Source organism: Coniosporium apollinis, assembly GCF_000281105.1.
Source record: "Coniosporium apollinis CBS 100218 chromosome Unknown supercont1.24, whole genome shotgun sequence".
Lineage (NCBI taxonomy): Eukaryota > Fungi > Ascomycota > Dothideomycetes > Coniosporium > Coniosporium apollinis.
The window spans coordinates 361,347-379,635 of NW_006913286.1; the positions used below are offsets into that span (position 1 = coordinate 361,347).

The following is an 18,289-nucleotide window of genomic DNA, read 5'->3' on the forward strand; positions in this document are numbered from 1 at the left end:
TTGGTGTGGTCAAATAAAGGCTTTACAGAGAGTATCCTGAATGGTGCTCCGCGGGAGCTTGGTTTGGGCGCGTATTTCGGGTAGTAATTGGCCAGCCTCTGCGCGGCCAATTATCCTGCCTCTTGTTGCTGGTGATAGGTCAGGACGGCGCCTCCTAATATTGGATGAGATAGGAGCTAATGGAGCGCGGCGTGACATGTTGTGTGGTAGTGTTCTCGGAGAGGGTGGAGAGCTGCATACAAATTTGGGTGGTTTTCTCGCTTAGGTGCCGGGAACTTTTGCGGCAAAAGTGTATCATACACAACGCTTCAAGACTGCATTCTTCGATCATAGTACACGATGCATCGAGACGCCACTGTATCTTCATGTTATCATGGATCGCCAGCGTAGAGGATCCATGAGCTTCTCGCAAACTGTTTCAGGAGAGTCAGATCGGCTGGCAAGGGCCCAGCGGTCTTCGCCGGGATCTCCCCCGCCGGCCGATTGATTCGAAGGACAACATGTACCTAACAAAATGATACTTAATGTCTGTGATTTGTAGCTACCGTTCTACGAGAAAATTGCTTCGTCCTGAAAAGATTCTCATTGTTCTTGCAATATCTCTTATCGAATTTTCGCCTGCAACATGGGATTTTTACCTGCACCTGCGGACCTTAGCAACAGGGCTATCAAAAGCCTAAAGAAGGAACTGGCAAATGCCAACCCAACCCTGGATTTGAAAGAGGTCCTCAACGGTGTAAGAGTGCCGTTCCTTGACATTAAATGTTATATCCGTTAGTGACCGCCATCGGCAGACTTCGTTCACGAAGCCCAACTTGACCGTTCAAACTCCACCAAAATCTCCAATAGGGAACACCCAGGAACAACTGGCTCCGCTTTACTCTAGGTCGACTGTTGCTAAAATTTGGGGTGTGGCACTCAGGCAGCTAGACAAGGTACGATTAGGCAATAGCCCTTGTTCTAAGGGCCGCCGTAGTAACGTGCTTATAGGAAGAGCCACCCAGCGAGTTTCCAGAGTATACACAACCGCAAGGAACTCGCTACGTTAATTCACCCTCGGACTTCTGGACATCCGGTTTCTTTCCAGGAAGCCTATATTTGCTCTATGAGCGTCAGCGAAAGTGGCCCAACAGGTGCCTAACAGCCTGCTCGAACAGTCCATCATCGCAGCCGCATCCACTAACACTGCAATACGCCTGCCGATGGTGGTCCGCGAACCTGCACGGCCAAGCGAGTCGATCAGATACGCATGATCTTGGCTTCTTGATACAGCCTTGGGCGCAGCTCGGATGGGAACTGGACCAGGACAAACAATGCTACAACAGCCTGGTGTCTGCCGCTCACGCGCTTGCATCTCGCTTTAACTCAAGGGTTGGATGCATAAGGAGCTGGGATACTTGTTTCACGAAGAGGTACGCATTTGGTGACCCAAGTAAGGATTACCTCGTCATCATCGACAACATGATGAGTATGGAAACACCAAAAGCCTCCAGAGTTTTTCAGAGTCACCGCTAATGAACCAACGCAGACCTAAACCTGTTGTTCTATGTTTCTCGAATGACCAATGATCCTAGTCTCGCCGCACTAGCTACCACCCACGCCGTCACAACTCTGACTGCAAACATCAGGGAAGACAACAGTACCTGCCACGTCGTCAACTTTGATCAAGAAACCGGTGCCATCAAGGAACGCATGACAAATCAGGGTTACTCGGACACCAGCTGCTGGTCTCGCGGCCAAGCCTGGGGAATCGCCGGTTACGCTCAAACCTACGGCTGGACTCATGACGAACGCTTCTTGGACGCTTCTCGGCGGCTGGCGGATTACTTCCTATCTCATCTGCCCGAGGATTTTGTACCTTACTGGGATTTTGATGCCCCGATGCCCGGTCCACGAGACACGTCCGCAGCATTGATTGCCGCTTATGGCATGTTGCTACTGCACAACGCAATATCGGGCGATACAAAGTACCTTGAGGCCGCCCTGCGTATTATCGCAGGTGTTATTCGGATATCTCTGGCGCCAGAAGCGGACTTCGTGAGGACTTCGAAGGGGGACGAGGAGGTGGACCTAGGAGGACCAGAGACAATTGTCTTGAATGCGACAATCAATAATTACGAATTTGCGCCGAGGCGTTGGGCAGATCACGGTTTGGTTTATGCGGACTATTATTTCCTCTTAATCGGCAATACGCTGCTACAGATGGGCTTGGTATGATTCGTAGCGTTAAAACAGATCGAAGAGTCTTCGACTAGCATGCGGAGTCGGGATGATCGAGCAGGGCTTGTTGTAGCTCCAGTATGCTCATGTCCTTTATCACAGAGTGTTAGTTCAGCAGCTCTCACTCAATGTTCGAAGTAGATGTATTTACACTGTATCTGAAAATGGAGGAATATGGAGCGGCTCAGCCGCTCTACAGCGCCGTGTTTCCTCTTAACATCTGATGCTGTGCCTCATCCCCTGAACCAGTTCGGGATCGCCGAAATGTTTACAAACCCTGCCCATCGGAACTGATATAGTTCGCGTACGTTTGATGAGCGTCGGCAAAAGTGCTGACTCGTAGCAATTGGTGATACTGATCGCCGAACATGTCATCGAGATTCACGTTGAGCATTGGATGGCTTTGCTGACTAGACACGTTCTGCGCGCCATGGTGAAGGTCGCCATCTTCAAAGTGCACTCTGGATTGAGAGCCGAGAGAGCCTATGGCCTCGGCATGTTCCGGAAACCGTTCGAAAGACACAGGCAAAGGGGGAAAGGCCAAAGAGATCGAGTCTGGGGAGTACCCAGTTTCAGAATGGTCCATTCCATCCAACGCGACTGTTGCCCCGTCTATGTCTTGTTGGCGCTGGATCGGACTCGATACAGCATCACGGGGCATAGTGCTTCCGGTCCGGCACTGGTCCATCTGATCCGAGTAGACCGGTTGGTGTATGTCAAGAGTGGGATCTTGACTATTATTACGTTCTGATCCGACTCTCCGTCGGGCATGCTCTAAGCGCTTACTAAACTTCGAGGCTAGGTTCTCATCCTGCTCCTCTGGGGACTCGGTGTATTGGTAAGGCGCTGAACTAACCGGCAGCTCGTTGCCCGTAGACGATGGATCTCGGCGGCCCGTCCATCGGCGAGCAATCTCCGTCAGCGAGGACGTAACAGGGTCGAAGGCAGGATGAAGTCCAGTCCCATTGTACGCCGAATGAGCCAAAAGCACGCGGCCCGCAATGAAAAGGCAGAATGAAAACTGCGGACTTGTGATTCCAGGACTAAGGTGGAGGAATTGTTGGGCTATCGTGCTAACCTCGCAAGCTGCAGTGATACAAGTCTCCGCAGAGTTTGCTGAGGGGAGCGACACGGGACACGCGCGCCACTGCGGCGAGGGGTAAGCCACGCATTGATGAAGCTGGATGACGGCGGTATTGTGGGTGATGTGTGCCAGTGTAAGATTTGGGTCCATGATGCCGTCTTGGTTAAGCACTGAAGCATTTCTCCACTTTGGTGGAAGAAAGAGTCTCCATTTAACGAGCCGCAGATCCAATTCCTTAAATCTCATGAGCCACATCTGGATGCCTTGAGGATCGATGAAGTCGATAGCATGCTGTAGGAAGAAGGCTGTAACCAGATTCAGGCTCTCCGTTGCTTCGATGCAGAAAGCAAAGCCGCCAATGGACTCCACTTCCTCTTCGTCTGCTGGATGACGCTCGCTTGTGGGAGTCAGAACATGCTGGGACGGCGAAGACCGCTCAGCGATGCCAAAGTAGGGGGTCCTAACGGGGTTTCCAGCTTGCCAGATCGCGCCTTCGCAAGGCAGGCGTCGGCGGACGTCGGCGCTGGTCAGACTGTTATTCCAACCTGTAGCGACGCTGCAGAACCTGTCCATGAGGAAGACATTCCAGAAGACCCTCCTCCGCTCTTCCGACTCGATCCAGCTGTTAGACTCGCGGAGAAAAGACATACGCCGGATCAAGAATTCTCGGGCGTCTTTCCCTGCGCCAGCGTCTCCATCCTCTACGCTGAGACGCAGTTGCTCGACAGTCCGAGTCATTGAACCAACCACGCTCCATGCGGACGGCCCTCTACCGCTGCCGATGATATCGAAAGCGATGATTACGAGCGCTTGCAGACTGGCTACTGAGAACTTCTCCATGCTTTGGAGAATTACCGCATGTCTGCATCTCAAAGACATATGTTTCTTCTGAGCTTCACTCAGAGTCGACGTTTGATCGAATCTCAGACAAAGGCTCACAATTGCGTACAAGACAATCTTAAGTTCGTGGCGACGTGAGGTTCGTATGTCTTCTCGAAACAACCGTACATGAAGGATTGGGATCCATGGGTGGACGTGCTCGAAGTACCATTCGACAAGCGCATCTACAACGTTCTCTGGGGGCAGATACGGATCGGCAAGTGACGCATTATTAAATTCTTGAAAATCACTCAGTTCAGTCTGGGGCTTTCCGCTTTTCGCGCACTCTCGCACTGGACTCACGCGCCGATCTTGCCAGCTCGAAGTCGCTTCTGTCCGTTCTATGTAAGATCTTTTGAGGGTTTCGACCTGATCGCTGAGCGGAAGAGCATCTCCCGGGACTCCGTTTGGGGTTGCGGGGGTGACTCCCGATTCTTGCAAGGCGCGATCAAGAAGGGGTTTCAGTAGTAGTCCTTGGCCGAGGAACATCTGTTCCAAGGCTGACAAACGGCGATTGAGAGTCTCAATCGCGCCTGTTCTCATACCAGGACGAGTTTTTTTGTCATCGTAAACGCAATCGATGTCTTATCTTCGCGTTAGCGGCAATCGAGAGACGGACGTAAGATGGTGACGGCATTCTCAGGAGCCTGAAAGGGGAAACCTACTCAGACGTACGCATTGCTGACAAGGCTGCTGCCGCGAGCATTTTGCCTTGCGTTTCCGGCAGGAATGACAGCTGTAAGAGAATCAGACACCGCGCCCGATGTTGCACAAGAGGTGATGCGAACGCTGGACCCTCATCTACTCCTTCGACGCTGTCAATATCATCGTCCTCCGCTTGACTTTTGTCTGTCTTTCGGCGCTTACTCGCCGGTCCCTCGCTTGTGCTGTTTGAGGGGCGCATGTCTCCAGTCGGCTTGCAGCATTATTGAAGGTGGTTTCGTTTCACACAGCGAGACACGAAAATCAATATGACCCATCGAAAACGTCAATTGATCTGATCACGCAGCAACTTTCTATGTAAAGGAAGACGGAAAGCAAATATGCGGGGTGAGGCGCAAATGTCCAGTCGCCCTGGTTCGTGTCAGCTCGGTTCAGGAACCCCCGGCCTTCGGGCAAACTCTCGGGCTGCTCCGCTAAGTGAGTCCGTCGTCACATTTATTGTGAAATCTACAAGATTATTTTGGCGTTTGATGTCTTTCTGTATGAACTTCACGTCTACTAGCTTACATCAATCCAACATACACAGTGCAAGCTGCACATCCACCACTGTTTTGTTCTCATTCCCAATATAGACGCAAGTTTCGATTCTTCTTTGTAGCTTATACGAAGCAGCTGATAGATTCACCATAATGTACAGGGTAAGCTCCGTGTCTCTTTTCTACTCCAAATCTGTAGGTCTACACTCGAAACCAGCCTTAAAGACTAAACATACCAATCAATACGAGCAAAAGTATTTGACGTTTACGTGGGTATTGGAAGGTTACACTGAAATCAGATTCACGCTCCATATACTCCTAGAATATAGCTTAGAGTCCAGAATGTGACGATGTTTGGTTTGAAGCTTATCTCGGAGCCCGAATTCTAACTCCCGAACCATATAGATGACTATTTTACAGCCCTTGACACGAAGAGCTTTCCTCGAAACGCCATTTTGCTGATGCACCACCCAGAACGCCCCAGCTAGTAATTGCGATAGTTGCTTCACTCGTCCTCGATGTCGCCTCCGAGAACCGTAGCATTTTCGTTGCCAGCAGCAGCGACCGACTCATCGACCATCGGGACATCCTCATCCGGCGAGCCGTCTTTCGCACCGTTCTCCGCAGGAGAAGCATCTTGCGCATCGTAGTCGTCCTCGTCCTCATCATCGATGATTCTTGCCGCCTTTCGAGGTCTTGTCTTGGGCCCGTTTGCCGCAGTCTCCTCTGCCGCGCTCTCTTCCGCCGCGTCTTCCTGCTCGACTTCCGACTCGTTGAGCTTCGCCGCCAGAGCCTCATTGTTCTGCTGCCTTGTAACAGCCGCATCGTCGCTATCGCTCTCCTGCACGAGCTCGCTCGATTTGAACTTCCCTTGCTTCTTCGACTTCTTCTCAAGTCTCCTCTTCTTCTTCCTCGGCGCCTTCTCGCCCCCCTCCGAAGCCGGCGTAGCCGACGTCCCACTCCTAACCCTGCTCCTCCTCCCGTCATCTGACGCCTCGCCCTCCGAATCCGTCTCCCCACCCTTCTTCTTCCTCTTCCCGCCCTTCTTCTTCTTGACCCGCTTAATCCGTTCCCCCGTCTCCTCATCCGTCGTCATCTCCGCCTCCTCCCTCCTGCGCTCCTCCTCCATCCTCTTCTCCGCCAACTCGCGATCCCTCTCCAGCATGCGCTGCCTCTCCTCCGCAATCTTCCTCCTCTGCTCCTCCGCCGCCTCCTCTATCTTCCTCTTCTCCTCCTCCCTTTTCCTAATCTCCGCCTCGCGGGCCTGCCGCGCGTCCCGCAGCCTCGCGGCGTTCTTCTCCTCGTACTCGCGCTGGGACTGGATGGCGCGGTCGAGCTGCTTGCGCATCGTGTTTCTGCCCATGGAGGCGCGCTGCTCGAGATCCGAGCGGGGGAAGGGCGGGTTGGGGGATTTGGCGATGGCGGAGAAGGACTCGATGGCTTCGTCGAGGCCTGTCGCGGCGGCTTCGACGTCTGCGAGGGTGCGTTGAGGCTCGGGGAGGGAGTAGATGAGTTGGGCGATTTGGATCTGGACGAAGGCGATGTTGAATTTGAAGTTGATGTGCTCAGGGGCGGCTTCGAGGGCCTGAGGTGAGGCAGGTTAGCGAGGCTTTTAGCAACAAGAAGTGCTTAGAGGAGTAACTCACTCTTCGGGAGTATTCAAGAGACGTCTTGATGGCTTGCACGCTCTTTTCCTGTCGGCCTCTCATGAGCCAGACACGACCGAGACACGCCAGGATCTGCGGATCGTGGGCTCGGTCTTTGGTGAGGGCGGCCTCGTACTTTGATAGTGTTAGCAGACATCCACCATATCGTGATCTTACTACAACTCACGTTCTCAATTGCTCGCGAGTACTGCCTGAGCTCACAGTACGCGTGCCCGAGGTTGAGGTAGACACTCGGATCCTTCATCGTCTCCCGGACCTTGGTAAAGATTTGCACAGCTGTGGGAAAGTCCTTCTTGTCTTCGACCATGGCAATACCGATACCTTGGGCCGCGTATGCGTTCCGCGGATCTAGTTGCAGAGCCTTGTCGAAGAACTCGACTGCCTTCTCGTAAACTTTCCGACGCTTGTCCTTCTCCTGTTCATTGGTGTCCTTTCGCATTTCTCGCGCTATCGTGAGATAGATGTTGCCCATGCCCGTCAACGAGTACCGGTCGTGTTTGTCGTATTGCTGCAACGTGTGTTTGTAGTGTCGCTGTTCCTGGTCCTCTGCAATATTCATCGTCCTCCTCTTGGCTTTGCTCAGAAACCAGCCGTACAGCGAGCGCACGTCAAGGTTCGAAGGATCTGTCTTATACAACTCCTGTATCGCTTTCGGCCCCTCGCCTTGTGGGTCTTGTCGCAGCGCAATGTAGGTCAGTCGCGTGTTGGCATCGGTGTAGTCGCTATGTCGCTCGAGTAGACCCTTGTAGACCTTCTTCGCCTCGTCTAGCATACCTTCAGCTTCGTAAGTACGCGCTAGGTTGTAGCTGATGGTTGTAACCAGAGCGTCTGTATCGACGGCTTGGTCCTTGTCTCCCACCTTGACACAGGCGTTTAGCGCAGTCTGGAACAGCTCCCGCGCCATTGGATACTTTTCGGATTGGTAGTGGAAGCAGCCCATGTTGTTCAGGAGCTGGGGTGGGAGAAACTCTCGAAGCGCAGCTTTCAAAGCAGCATCGTCTTCGACGTCTTCAGGGTAGTCCTCTTCAGGTATGTCGTCAATTTCCATCTGCTCCACTTGTTGCAGACATTGGAGACTCTTCTCTGGATGATCAACCTCATAGAGCCTCGCGAGGTTCAGCAGCACCGCCGAATCGGGCTCAGCATGCTTCTTGGGATCCTTCCAGGCTGCGCGCACCGCCTCCAACAGAGAGACTGCCTTCTTGAGCTCAGTAGACTTGTCCTCCCTTGAATTTGACGCCTGCGCAGAGAACACGTCTTCAGCATACAGGGTGCCAAGCAGCGTCATTGCCTCGATGCTTTTTGATTGCTGGATGAGCTTCTCCAACCTGAACTTCGCGCCGTCGAAGTCTTGCATCAAGATTTTGACTTGAGCAGCCCCAAATTTGGCAGGCAAGTAGCCGCGTTCATCACCGCCTCTTGCCTGGTCGGACTTGGTGTAAAACTCGTTGGCTTTGGAGACCTCGTTCTCAGAGTGCTCCTTGCGCGCGAGAAGGTACCAACCGTCGCTAGCGATGGCGTTGACGTCCGTGAGCTCTATAGCCCTCCTTGAGAGCCGTTCAACATGGGCTAGTTGCTTGTTGGACAGAAAGAAGCCGCCGAATGTCGCGCACGTCAGAGGGTATCTATCGTCGAGTTTGAATGATCTCTGCGTGTACTGCGTGATCGCCTTCTTGTACGCCGCTTTGAACTTTGGATCGTTGGTCGAGTAGTGCGAGCTCGACTGTAGGTAGAATAGACCGAGGAGGATATTCGCAACTTTTGAGTTGGAATTTAGCTCCAACGCCCGTTCCCAAGCGCCCTTCGCATCTTCCTTGTGCCCAAGCGCCCAGAAACAGCAGCCAATCCCGATTCGAGGGTCCGGATCGATGAGGCCGGGTGCTCGCTCAAGCGCAGTTTGGTATCCTTGTAGCGCATCCGCATATTTCCCCAGTGAGAAGTTTACCCTGGCCTTCCCTAGAACTGCCATCATGTTCTTGCCACCAGATACTCGTAGGGCATCTTCGAAGCTCTTCGCGGCCTGGCGCAAGGTTTCGATCCGCTCAGAGTTCTCCTGGCCGGAGCTGTTTTTGGACGGCGGCTGCAACGAGGCGCGAAGAAGCTGGAGAACCCCGCGGGCGAGGAAGAGCGGGGGATATGAAGGACTTATTCGGGAGGCGTCGTTTAAGGTTGACGTTGCGGCGTGGATGTAGAAGTCCTTCGTCTTTACTTCCGAGGACAACTGCGCATCTGCTCAAGTCAGCCAGGAGCGGATCAAAGCGGAGGCAGCATTGCAGCGCTCTTCAGGTTGGGCATGCAAGGTCCACCCGTACCTATTCGGACTCGGGGCGCGTCGCGACACTTCCATAGGTACATCCAGCAGAGACAGCTCAAAATGCTCAGCCTCTCCACGTTCTTGCCTGAGCCAAGCGCTCCCAAAGCCTTCCGCAGTATCTCAATGCCGTGGTCCACCTTTCGCTGCTTGGCGTAGGCCAGCGCAATGGTCATCCAGTACCGCGCCTCCACGTTTTCATTCTCCAGCAGCGTACAAAGCTCAGTCGGGTCATCGAGGAGGTCGACAAGGTTGATCTCGACCGTCTGTTCGGCGCCGCCCTCATAGAAAGGAATGTCGATGGCTGGCTCGATGTGCGAAAAGCGGTTTGGCATGAGGGGCATGTCCGAATGAGTGTCGCCGTTGACGCCGTTGGCGAGGCCATTTTGTGTAGCGGCCATGTTGGAGTAGCGGGCTGTGGTGCAGCTGAAAGCAGCTGGAAGTCGCTGGAAGTAGCTGAGGGTGAGCGCGCTGGGCGAGGGAGATGGATAGAGCTGTTAGATCGCCATAAGATGTTCGTGAGACTCTCAGAAGCTCTTCGGGTCGTCGCACGGCACAGTCCAAGTGAAGAGCCGATGGCGAAACGAGTCGAGCTTGTCGCCGTCCCTCGAGGAGGTGTAGTTAATGTGGTTGACGGTGGTTGACGGCAGGCTTGGGCGCGGTATTGCTGTGCTGCCGGACAGAGGAAGATGCCCCAGCGCGTCTCTCTCGAGATGCGGCTTTTGCCGGCCACGGCCTTCTTCCGCAGAGCTGCAGGCCGCGGCGGCACGTTAGGCGCGAAATGAACCTCACCGCGACAGCAGCTCAGCGCTCGTTCACCGCCAACTCCACAGAGTAATCCTCCATCACCCGCTGTGGCAGATCGAAGGAGTGGCCGATAGAAGGACAAGCCTTTAGTGAGCCATTCAGACGTTGCTGTGAAGCATTAGATGGATCATAGAGGGAGCTTTGTTCTTGATGCAGCTGTGAGTTTCCACAATCGCGGTGAGGCCTTTTTCCCGCTCGGCGTGGGCGGCAGCAACACGAAGCTGTCTTGTTATCAAACATCACAACTCTTCTGCTCAACTGTAGAAGGATGCGTCTTCGGGCAGCATGAGTCAGCGCCAGCTTACGGCATCTAGAGAGAGGCGATCGCCCTCCTGAAGCCGCCATGTCTCGACCAACTCCCTCGCAGCGCTCCGAAGCTAATGGAATGGAGGGCTACACCAACGGATACTCGGACGGAGCAGACCCGGGTCGCTACGGTCAAAATGGCACGTACGGACAGCCGACGCGACAGGACGGCTCACCAAGGCGGCCGCGAGAACGGCCCGGAGGCTATGGTGGCTTTGGGGCTGCGCGGTTTGACGGTCAAGAGTCCGGAGCATCGCAGGTAGCGCGACCTACAAGCCTCGAGCGAGCACGCGCGAACAGAAGAAGTGGTGACAGATGGGACAAGAGCCGCAGCAGGAGCAGGGCAGCCCCTGGTGGAGAAGGAAACCGACGGATGGAAGAAGTCCTGCGCTACATGGAGCAGGAGTGGAACTTCATGACCCAGGAACAGTCGATTCCCGTCCAGACCGCGCTGAAGCTGCTTGACGCCAGTTCCCTGGGTCTGGCGAGCAGGTACACGGAGTTCCAGGATGCTCAGAGACAGCTGCAAGCTGCACTCAAGGCTATAGTTAACGATCATCACCAAGGCTTCAACAGCTCCATAGGAACCTTTCACAAGATACAGTCGAGCATACAAACATCGCAAGCCCGCGTCAGGACGCTGAAAGACTCGCTTGTTCAGGCGAAAGGCAATCTATCAACAACGAAGCCAGAACTGAAGAGTCTCGCTACTACATCTCAGAGCTACGATGACATGCTACAAGTATTGGGAAACATTGAGCAGCTGCAGAACGTCAGCGAGAAGCTGGAGGCTCGGATATCTGAGAAGCGCTTTCTCACGGCCGTTGACGTGCTGCAAGACGCGCTGAGGCTGATCAGGCGGTCGGATATGGAAGGGATTGGTGCTCTGAGCGATTTACGAGTGTACCTTAGCAATCAAGAGCATGTACGTTTTGATGCGAGAAACTCTTCTGCCCAAGCCTAACAGTGCCCCAGTCCTTAACCGATATCCTGATCGAAGAACTGCACAGCCACCTGTATTTGAAGTCCCCTTACTGTGAGGATCGGTGGAAGTTATACACACCGAATCAGAACAAGGACAGCAACACAGCTACGATAGGTAGGTGCCCCTAGAACAGCATGGCGCTCACAACTCACCAAGGGGCTTGCAGATAGGGGCAGAACGCTCTACAGTTTTCTGGACAAGCTTGATCCGTCGGAACCCGTAAGTACGAAGCATTCGAAGCACTGCACAACTACTTACTGTCGCAGCTTGCCGACGATTCCTCCCGCAACCCCGAAGCCGACACCTTTCAGTACATTCAACTCCTCATAGAAGCGCTTAACAAAATGAGCCGACTAGATGTCGCAGTCGAGACGATCGAGCAAAGGCTACCGGTCGAACTTTTCCGGGTCGTCGAGAAGTCGAACAACGAAGCTGCACAACGCCATCCGACTGTCGTGCGAAGTTACGCAAGTAAGAACCAGGACAAGACGAACACTTCACTAGACAATGACGAAGAGCGCACGAACCTTCTTCAGGATTTACTTTGGACGTTGTATGCACGCTTTGAGGCTATAGCCGAGGGCCACCGCGTAGTTCACGATGTGATTACCGGCATCGTAAGGCGGGAAGGCTTGCGAGACACGGCTGCGTTGAGTGGGGGCTTCAATGAAATGTGGAAGCTCTACCAAAGCGAGGTTCGTACGTGCTGGATACATATCTCGTGGCTGTTAACAGGACTAGATTCGTTCACTGTTACATGACTACCTTGCTACCGACGGTGAAGCCTATCGGACGGGGCAGGGAGCAGCCGCGAACTCGAGCATCTTCCAGCGGACGCAGCGCGATCGAAACAAGGTGCGGAAGACCGGCTCTTATTTTAGAAGAGATTGAGAGCCGATCTGACATACATATAGAGGATGTTCAAACTATCAGACATGGATACCAAGTCTACTGAGCTAGCGGTAGAGAGAGAAGACCTAGAGTTCATCCTTAAGTCCTCCGTACCGGGCCTAGTATCAGACCTAAGGAAGCCAGATGGAATCTCGGCATCCGAGACCAACGACCTCCAGGATCGCAGCGCCACTGGCCACAAGCTGTTAGTCGAGCCCAGTGTTTTCAACATGGGCGTGCTGTTACCACCTTCTCTGGACTTCCTGAACCGACTCAAAAGCGTTGTTCCGTCCAACGCCGATGTGGTTCCGAACACTCTTACCTCATTCCTGGACGATTTCCTCGTCAATGTGTTCCATCCACAGCTCGAGGAGACTTTGACCGAACTGTGTGCGCAGACGTTCATCGAAGCGGACGCTTTCCAGGAGGATACCCAATGGCAAGCACACTCGCAGAAGCCGATATTCAAGGTAAGTCAAGCATAGTAGATGTGATATCATACACGCTAACCACAGCAGGGCACAACAAAATTCTTCAACTTGATTGCTATGTTCTGCAAAATGCTTAACAATCTGCCGCACGACCAGGCGTTCAGCCAGCTTATTATCACTCAGATGGTAACATACTACGACAGGTGCTATGGGTGGTACAAAGGTGCGCGATCCATCTTGCTCCAGTTGTCTAGCACATCGCTGACTGTTGCCAGCTCTCGTCTCTCGCGCCCAGCCCAAAGCCGGAAATGGACGACGCTTAAAGTCCCCTGCGGCGCTTGCGGAGGCCGAGGAGGTGCGCGATGTGCTCGCTCGCTTGGCTCAGTTTAGAGAGCAAAGCTCCCCGGAGCTGTTCAAGGAGGTACCGCACCCTACATAGGCCTGCACAACCGCGCTTTACTGACGGCAGCAGGAATCCATACTTCTCATCTCCAAGACCGCTCAAGACCCCATCGAAGACGCCGACCTGCTTTCCGACAAGAAGGACCTCGCAGCGCTAAGCCTGCTGCACACCGGCATGGTAAACAGTGGCACACCTCTCACCCCAACTAAGCGCCCACTAACAGTCCCAGAAATGGCTCGCCAGCAAGATTTCCCACTTCCGCCACATCAGCGACCGCGCGACGGACTCGACGCGCCGTCCCTCCAGCAAGCCACAGGTTCAGCGCCGCTGGACCGTCGTAACCTTGCCCGAGCTGGAGAAAGACGCCATCTACCTCCCCATGAACCAAGACACCGCCTCGTAAGCCCCGCTTCATCCCCCCTCCCTTCCCCTCCAGGCCGCATCCCTCTAACAAACCCACCCCAACAGCGCCTTCGACGGCGTAATAAACTCCTACACCACCCTCTCCACCACCGCCCTCCACACCCTCCACCTCACCCTGCGCACCCACATCCTCTCCCGCCTCCCCGCCGCGCTTCCTACTTCCTACCTCCTCTCCTCCGAAGCCACGACGCCCGACCCGGGCATCGTGGCCCTAGCCGCCGATCTCGTGGCCTTCGACACAGTCGTCTCGGCCTACCTCCTCGCACCCCAGCGTGCCTTCGTCGTCAACGGCCTCGCAGACCTGACAGACCGCGCGCTCGTGAAAGCGCTCGGCAGCGCGACGGAGATGAACAGCATGGGGAAGGGGAGGGTGGAGTTGGGCGTGTTGGTGCTGCAGCAGAACCTCAAGAATGTTGAGCCCGGGGCGAAGTTGGGCAGGAGCGAGAGGTATTGTGAGTTATTTGAAAGGGGGCCGGAGGAGGTGGTTAGGGTTGCGGAGGAAGAGGCACGGAAGGAAGAGGGGGAGAGGGAGTGGTCGAAGGAGGAGCTTAGGGTGCTGGTTGAGTTGTGGTATAGTGAGGGGAGGGGGAGTGAGAGGAGGGAGGTGCAGATGAGGGCGGAGAAGGGAGTGGGTGAGTACTTGGGGAGGTTGGAGGAGGTTTTCGCGGAGGGGTAGGTTTTGGGGGTTTGGTCTGAGTTCTTTTTGGTGTTCTTGAGGCATGATCGCTAGCAGTACAGTCTGCAACTCATTGCGAAGGCTTCCTCCGTGTGACATTCCGAGTTTAGAAGTCTTATCATGTGATCACGGATAGGTCGGCTTTGTGGCGTATTTTGAGAGCGGTAGAGTAAATCCATGGTAACATGCTGATCGGAAGGAAAGCCGCATCGATGAGCGACATAGAAAACCCCTCACGCGGCTGCAGCGTTCATGCAGCATTACCTTTGCTTCTTTCGGACTCCGGAGTTTGCGATGCAGGGCCGGGTTGAACCTGATCTCCAGGGGAACATCTGTGTTTACTTTATGACACAAAGCACTCTAATCAGGACTCTTACTACAGACGCCACTATTTCTGGCGGCTCTGACCTCAATTGTATTCTCAAAGTGCTGGCATATGAGGGCAGCCTCATGGTGGAAAGCTGAGAGTGCCCCGCTGGCAAAGCGGATTCCTGTTATCGGATGCAACTGTGGCGCGGCAGGGGACTGGCGGGAGGCTAGAGCAGACGTTGGCAGCGTTGGCAGGCAGCTTTCCATGGTTGGCGGTTGTGTTGTTCTGAAACGGCCCGTTGGAGACTCTCATACTCACCGCTCGAGCGGACGGACTCTGTTCAGGACGCTCGTCACCAGCGCCTAGAATGATTAAGAGCGCGCTCCAGTGCTTCAATGGTTGAAATGAGAGCGCAATCTGGCTGCGTGAAGCTTTGGCAGTCGGACGCGGGCGGCAGCCACTCCTTGCGTCATGCTCTTGGGCCCAAGGGCCATCTGGAGAGCACGTTGCCGGATTTGTACTCGGCCTGGTTGATTGCCAAATTCACGATCGAAATGGCCTCCTGATCTTGTCAATCGTGGAGCAGCTGGCCAATTCCATGCAGTAAAAAGCAAAAGATGCTACAGCAGTTCAGCTCTGAATGCACCGATTGCCTGAGGTGCCTTTGCTCTATGGGCTGTGTGCTTAGGCTGTCCACCTCCAGGGCGATGAGTAACTTTCCGTGCGGCAACGGGCTTTTCAGATAGCTCTTGGCGCTAGATAGATAGCGGCTAGCCGCCCCATGTCGCTTGGTGCTGCAGAGCTGACTGGCTGAGAAGCATGCAGACTGAGGTGCCTTGCTTAACGTTAACCCCTCGCCCAGCTCACCCAAAGGCGCGTCTCTCCGCCTTGCCTTCTGTGCTTCGCTTTCTCACTTCTCTCGCCATACTCTTTCTGTGCCATCTTGCATCTTCTTTGCCCGTTGCTCGTTGCTCGCGTGCTCTCGATTGATACTAACATAAGGTATCTGCTCAGCCAGCCTCGAGCATCACCTTCACCTTGGCTCGGAGCTTTGGCGCCCACCAAGCGAGCCGTGCACAGGAGGTGAAATCCTCAATTGACGAAATCTACCACCGGCAGAGCTCTCACTCTCAGTCTGCTCCTCGTTCTTCGCATTCAGCAGACTTTTCTCCCACGCTGTGGATCTCCTCTTCATCTTCTCTGACCCACCATCATCCGATATCCGCCGACCTACTCAACCCCCTCCCCGCCAAGCGCCGGGATCATTTACCGCTCAGCTCCACGCGTTTTGACGCGTTTTCAATCTCCAGGAAGCCAGTGCAGGCTTTTCAGGGACCGTCACCGGCAGTGATGATGGCGACTACGCGTCGTGCGCCGCCGCTCGAGATCTACCGGGATCCAACAACCTCCTTCGACCACCACGAAGTCGCCGAGGCTGAAGCAGCACTTCTATCCGCCCTCCGACCTGACGCGAACGTGTCGTCTGAGCAGCACACTCTCCTAGATCCTCCGGCGTTCGAGCAGAACGGGCACTCGCCGCTGAAGACGTCCCGGCAATCCAGCTCTCCCCCACCACATATACTTGCCGAAAGCAGAAGCAACCTCAACTCGATATCAATTCCCCCACCCCAGCAATACAAATTCACGGACGCGTTGCAAAAGAAGCAAACCGTTCACGTGGAGCCCGCAACGACCACCCAGAAGCCGCGAGACGCGATCTATAGCACATTCCCCTCCTTCGAGAAGCTCGACAAGGAAAACGCGTACAACCCGACTGGCTACGCCAAATCAGTCATCCAGAACTCGGATCCCATCTATGGGTACAAATCCTCTATGAAGCGCACGCTGATGGACGCAGCTCCTCTGGGAGATCGGACGAACAAGAAATCGAAAATCTATGCGGAGCCTGAAACTCAACCACTACCTGATCCGGCTCAGATGCCACCCATTGACGACGATGGGTCGAAGCCGCCATACAGCTATGCCGTCCTCATTGGCATGGCAATCCTGCGAGCGCCAAACCGTCGTTTGACCCTGGCGCAGATCTACAAGTGGATTTCTGAGACATTCAAGCACTATCGCGCTTCCGATACAGGCTGGCAGAACAGCATTCGGCACAATCTTAGCTTGAACAAGGCCTTCGTTAAGCAGGAGCGACCAAAGGACGATCCAGGCAAGGGCAACTACTGGGCCATCGAGCAAGGCATGGAGCGCCAGTTCCTCAAAGATAAGCCAACCAGACGGACAACCAACCCGGAAAGTGCACCTTTCATCCACGGCATGTACGGCGATTTGACTAGACCGTCGACCGCGCCCTCCGTAGGCGCCTTCCCTCCTCGATCTAGCGATGTCAAGAACCTTGACTCCAGCAAATTTCCGGACGAGACCGAGTTATCTTCTGATGCAACGATCCCAGCTTCCGATCCGGCCATCCACGAGGGTCAAGACGTGGATAACAGCATGCCACCGCCCTCATCACGTGCCATAGACTCGTCACCACCGCCTGCCGACATCCATTCATCTCCTCCACCGCCTATCTCTCGTCCTGTGTCACGCCAGCAGCGGGAAGGGACTCCTGCGCGAGCATCTCGACACAAGCCGACCAGCCGCTCGGGAGGTGGCCGTAGACGCAGATTCTCCGTTTTGGGAGACAGTGGATTCTACTCATCCATCGAGTCATCTGCAATTAAGGGCCATCCAGCAGGCCCTCTCACATCCGAGGCGGACATAGATCGTCAAGTCATAAAGCATGGCCGTGCTGAGGAAGAGATTGCACGCATCAGAAGTTCATCGTATGACAGTCCGACCAAAGGTCGACTTCATCTGAAGCAGCCGAGCGTGCACTTTCCTTCCTCCCCTTTCCATCCCTTCGAGGGCAGTGGCGCCAGCAAAGAACCCCTCACCCCAGCCATCGTTTTCAAGCGACCGGCCAAGCCACCCGCATCCGTCTCACCAAACACCAATCTCCGCAACCATCGCAACCGCATCCGCGAGCTGCTCGGCTCGCCCGACAAATCCCTCAGCGTGCTCCACGAAGAGCACACCTGGAGCCCCTCGCTCCCCCTTCCCAACGGCGAGGCCTTCAACCTCCACGAAGACGGTTTCGTCACCAACTTCGACGTCTTCGCCGACAGCACATTCAACACACCCGCCTCCCCCTTCCCTCGCAGCTCGCCACGCAAGCACTCCGCCAAACGCCCCTGCCTCACCCGCGCCAGCACAACCGCAAACATCCTGCAAGACATCACCGGCGCCTCCCGCAACGCCATCAACATGCCGCCGCCGTCCTCAACCGCACCGTCTCTCAAGCCCTTCCTCAAGTCCCCCGCCCACTTCGGTTCGCCGAGCAAAGCCGCGGCGCCGACGTCGCAGCCGCTGAACCTGGGTCCGCCGCCTACGGCCCTCGAGCTCTGGGATGGCCAGGGCGCTGAGGATGAGAATGGGGCGTTTTTCGGGCTGGATCTGATTCATAGCGATGAGTCGGAGCCGGGATTCGACATGCTGCAGGGCTTCCAGCGCATTGGCGCGCAGCCGCGTGCTGGAGGCAGGGGTGATGGGTCGCCGTTGAAGCGGGCGGGGAGGCCAGGACTGGGGAGGAGCTCGACGAGTTTGTTCTGAGCCTCCCAACATGACACCTGGTAGCGCTATCTGGGATCTGGCTAAGAGAAAGAAGGTGCAGGACCTTGGTTTTCCCTTT

The 18,289-nt window shown here is 54.9% G+C and overlaps 5 protein-coding genes across 5 annotated transcripts; 3 read left to right on the forward strand and 2 right to left on the reverse strand.

Moving 5' to 3' along the window:
- Positions 1-625: 625 nt before the first annotated feature.
- Positions 626-2,217, forward strand: W97_05240 (uncharacterized protein; the record flags this gene model as incomplete). The annotated part of the gene is made up of 4 exons (XM_007783124.1): positions 626-736; positions 795-935; positions 991-1,468; positions 1,529-2,217. 4 exons carry the CDS (start codon positions 626-628, stop codon positions 2,215-2,217), a joined length of 1,419 nt encoding a protein of 472 aa, XP_007781314.1.
- Positions 2,218-2,488: 271 nt separating this feature from the next.
- On the reverse strand, positions 2,489-4,183 carry W97_05241 (uncharacterized protein; the record flags this gene model as incomplete). The annotated part of the gene is made up of 1 exon (XM_007783125.1): positions 2,489-4,183. The coding sequence occupies one exon, from the start codon at positions 4,181-4,183 to the stop codon at positions 2,489-2,491; it is 1,695 nt and encodes a 564-aa protein (XP_007781315.1).
- Positions 4,184-5,887: 1,704 nt separating this feature from the next.
- On the reverse strand, positions 5,888-9,761 carry W97_05242 (uncharacterized protein; the record flags this gene model as incomplete). The annotated part of the gene is made up of 4 exons (XM_007783126.1): positions 5,888-6,967; positions 7,029-7,163; positions 7,216-9,278; positions 9,362-9,761. 4 exons carry the CDS (start codon positions 9,759-9,761, stop codon positions 5,888-5,890), a joined length of 3,678 nt encoding a protein of 1,225 aa, XP_007781316.1.
- A 1,085-nt stretch (positions 9,762-10,846) lies between these two features.
- Positions 10,847-14,282, forward strand: W97_05243 (uncharacterized protein; the record flags this gene model as incomplete). Its single annotated transcript, XM_007783127.1, has 11 exons — positions 10,847-11,398; positions 11,449-11,576; positions 11,629-11,677; positions 11,725-12,153; positions 12,200-12,313; positions 12,373-12,819; positions 12,868-13,003; positions 13,056-13,201; positions 13,253-13,360; positions 13,413-13,582; positions 13,652-14,282. 11 exons carry the CDS (start codon positions 10,847-10,849, stop codon positions 14,280-14,282), a joined length of 2,910 nt encoding a protein of 969 aa, XP_007781317.1.
- Positions 14,283-15,945: 1,663 nt separating this feature from the next.
- On the forward strand, positions 15,946-18,210 carry W97_05244 (uncharacterized protein; the record flags this gene model as incomplete). Its single annotated transcript, XM_007783128.1, has 1 exon — positions 15,946-18,210. The coding sequence occupies one exon, from the start codon at positions 15,946-15,948 to the stop codon at positions 18,208-18,210; it is 2,265 nt and encodes a 754-aa protein (XP_007781318.1).
- Positions 18,211-18,289: the final 79 nt, after the last annotated feature.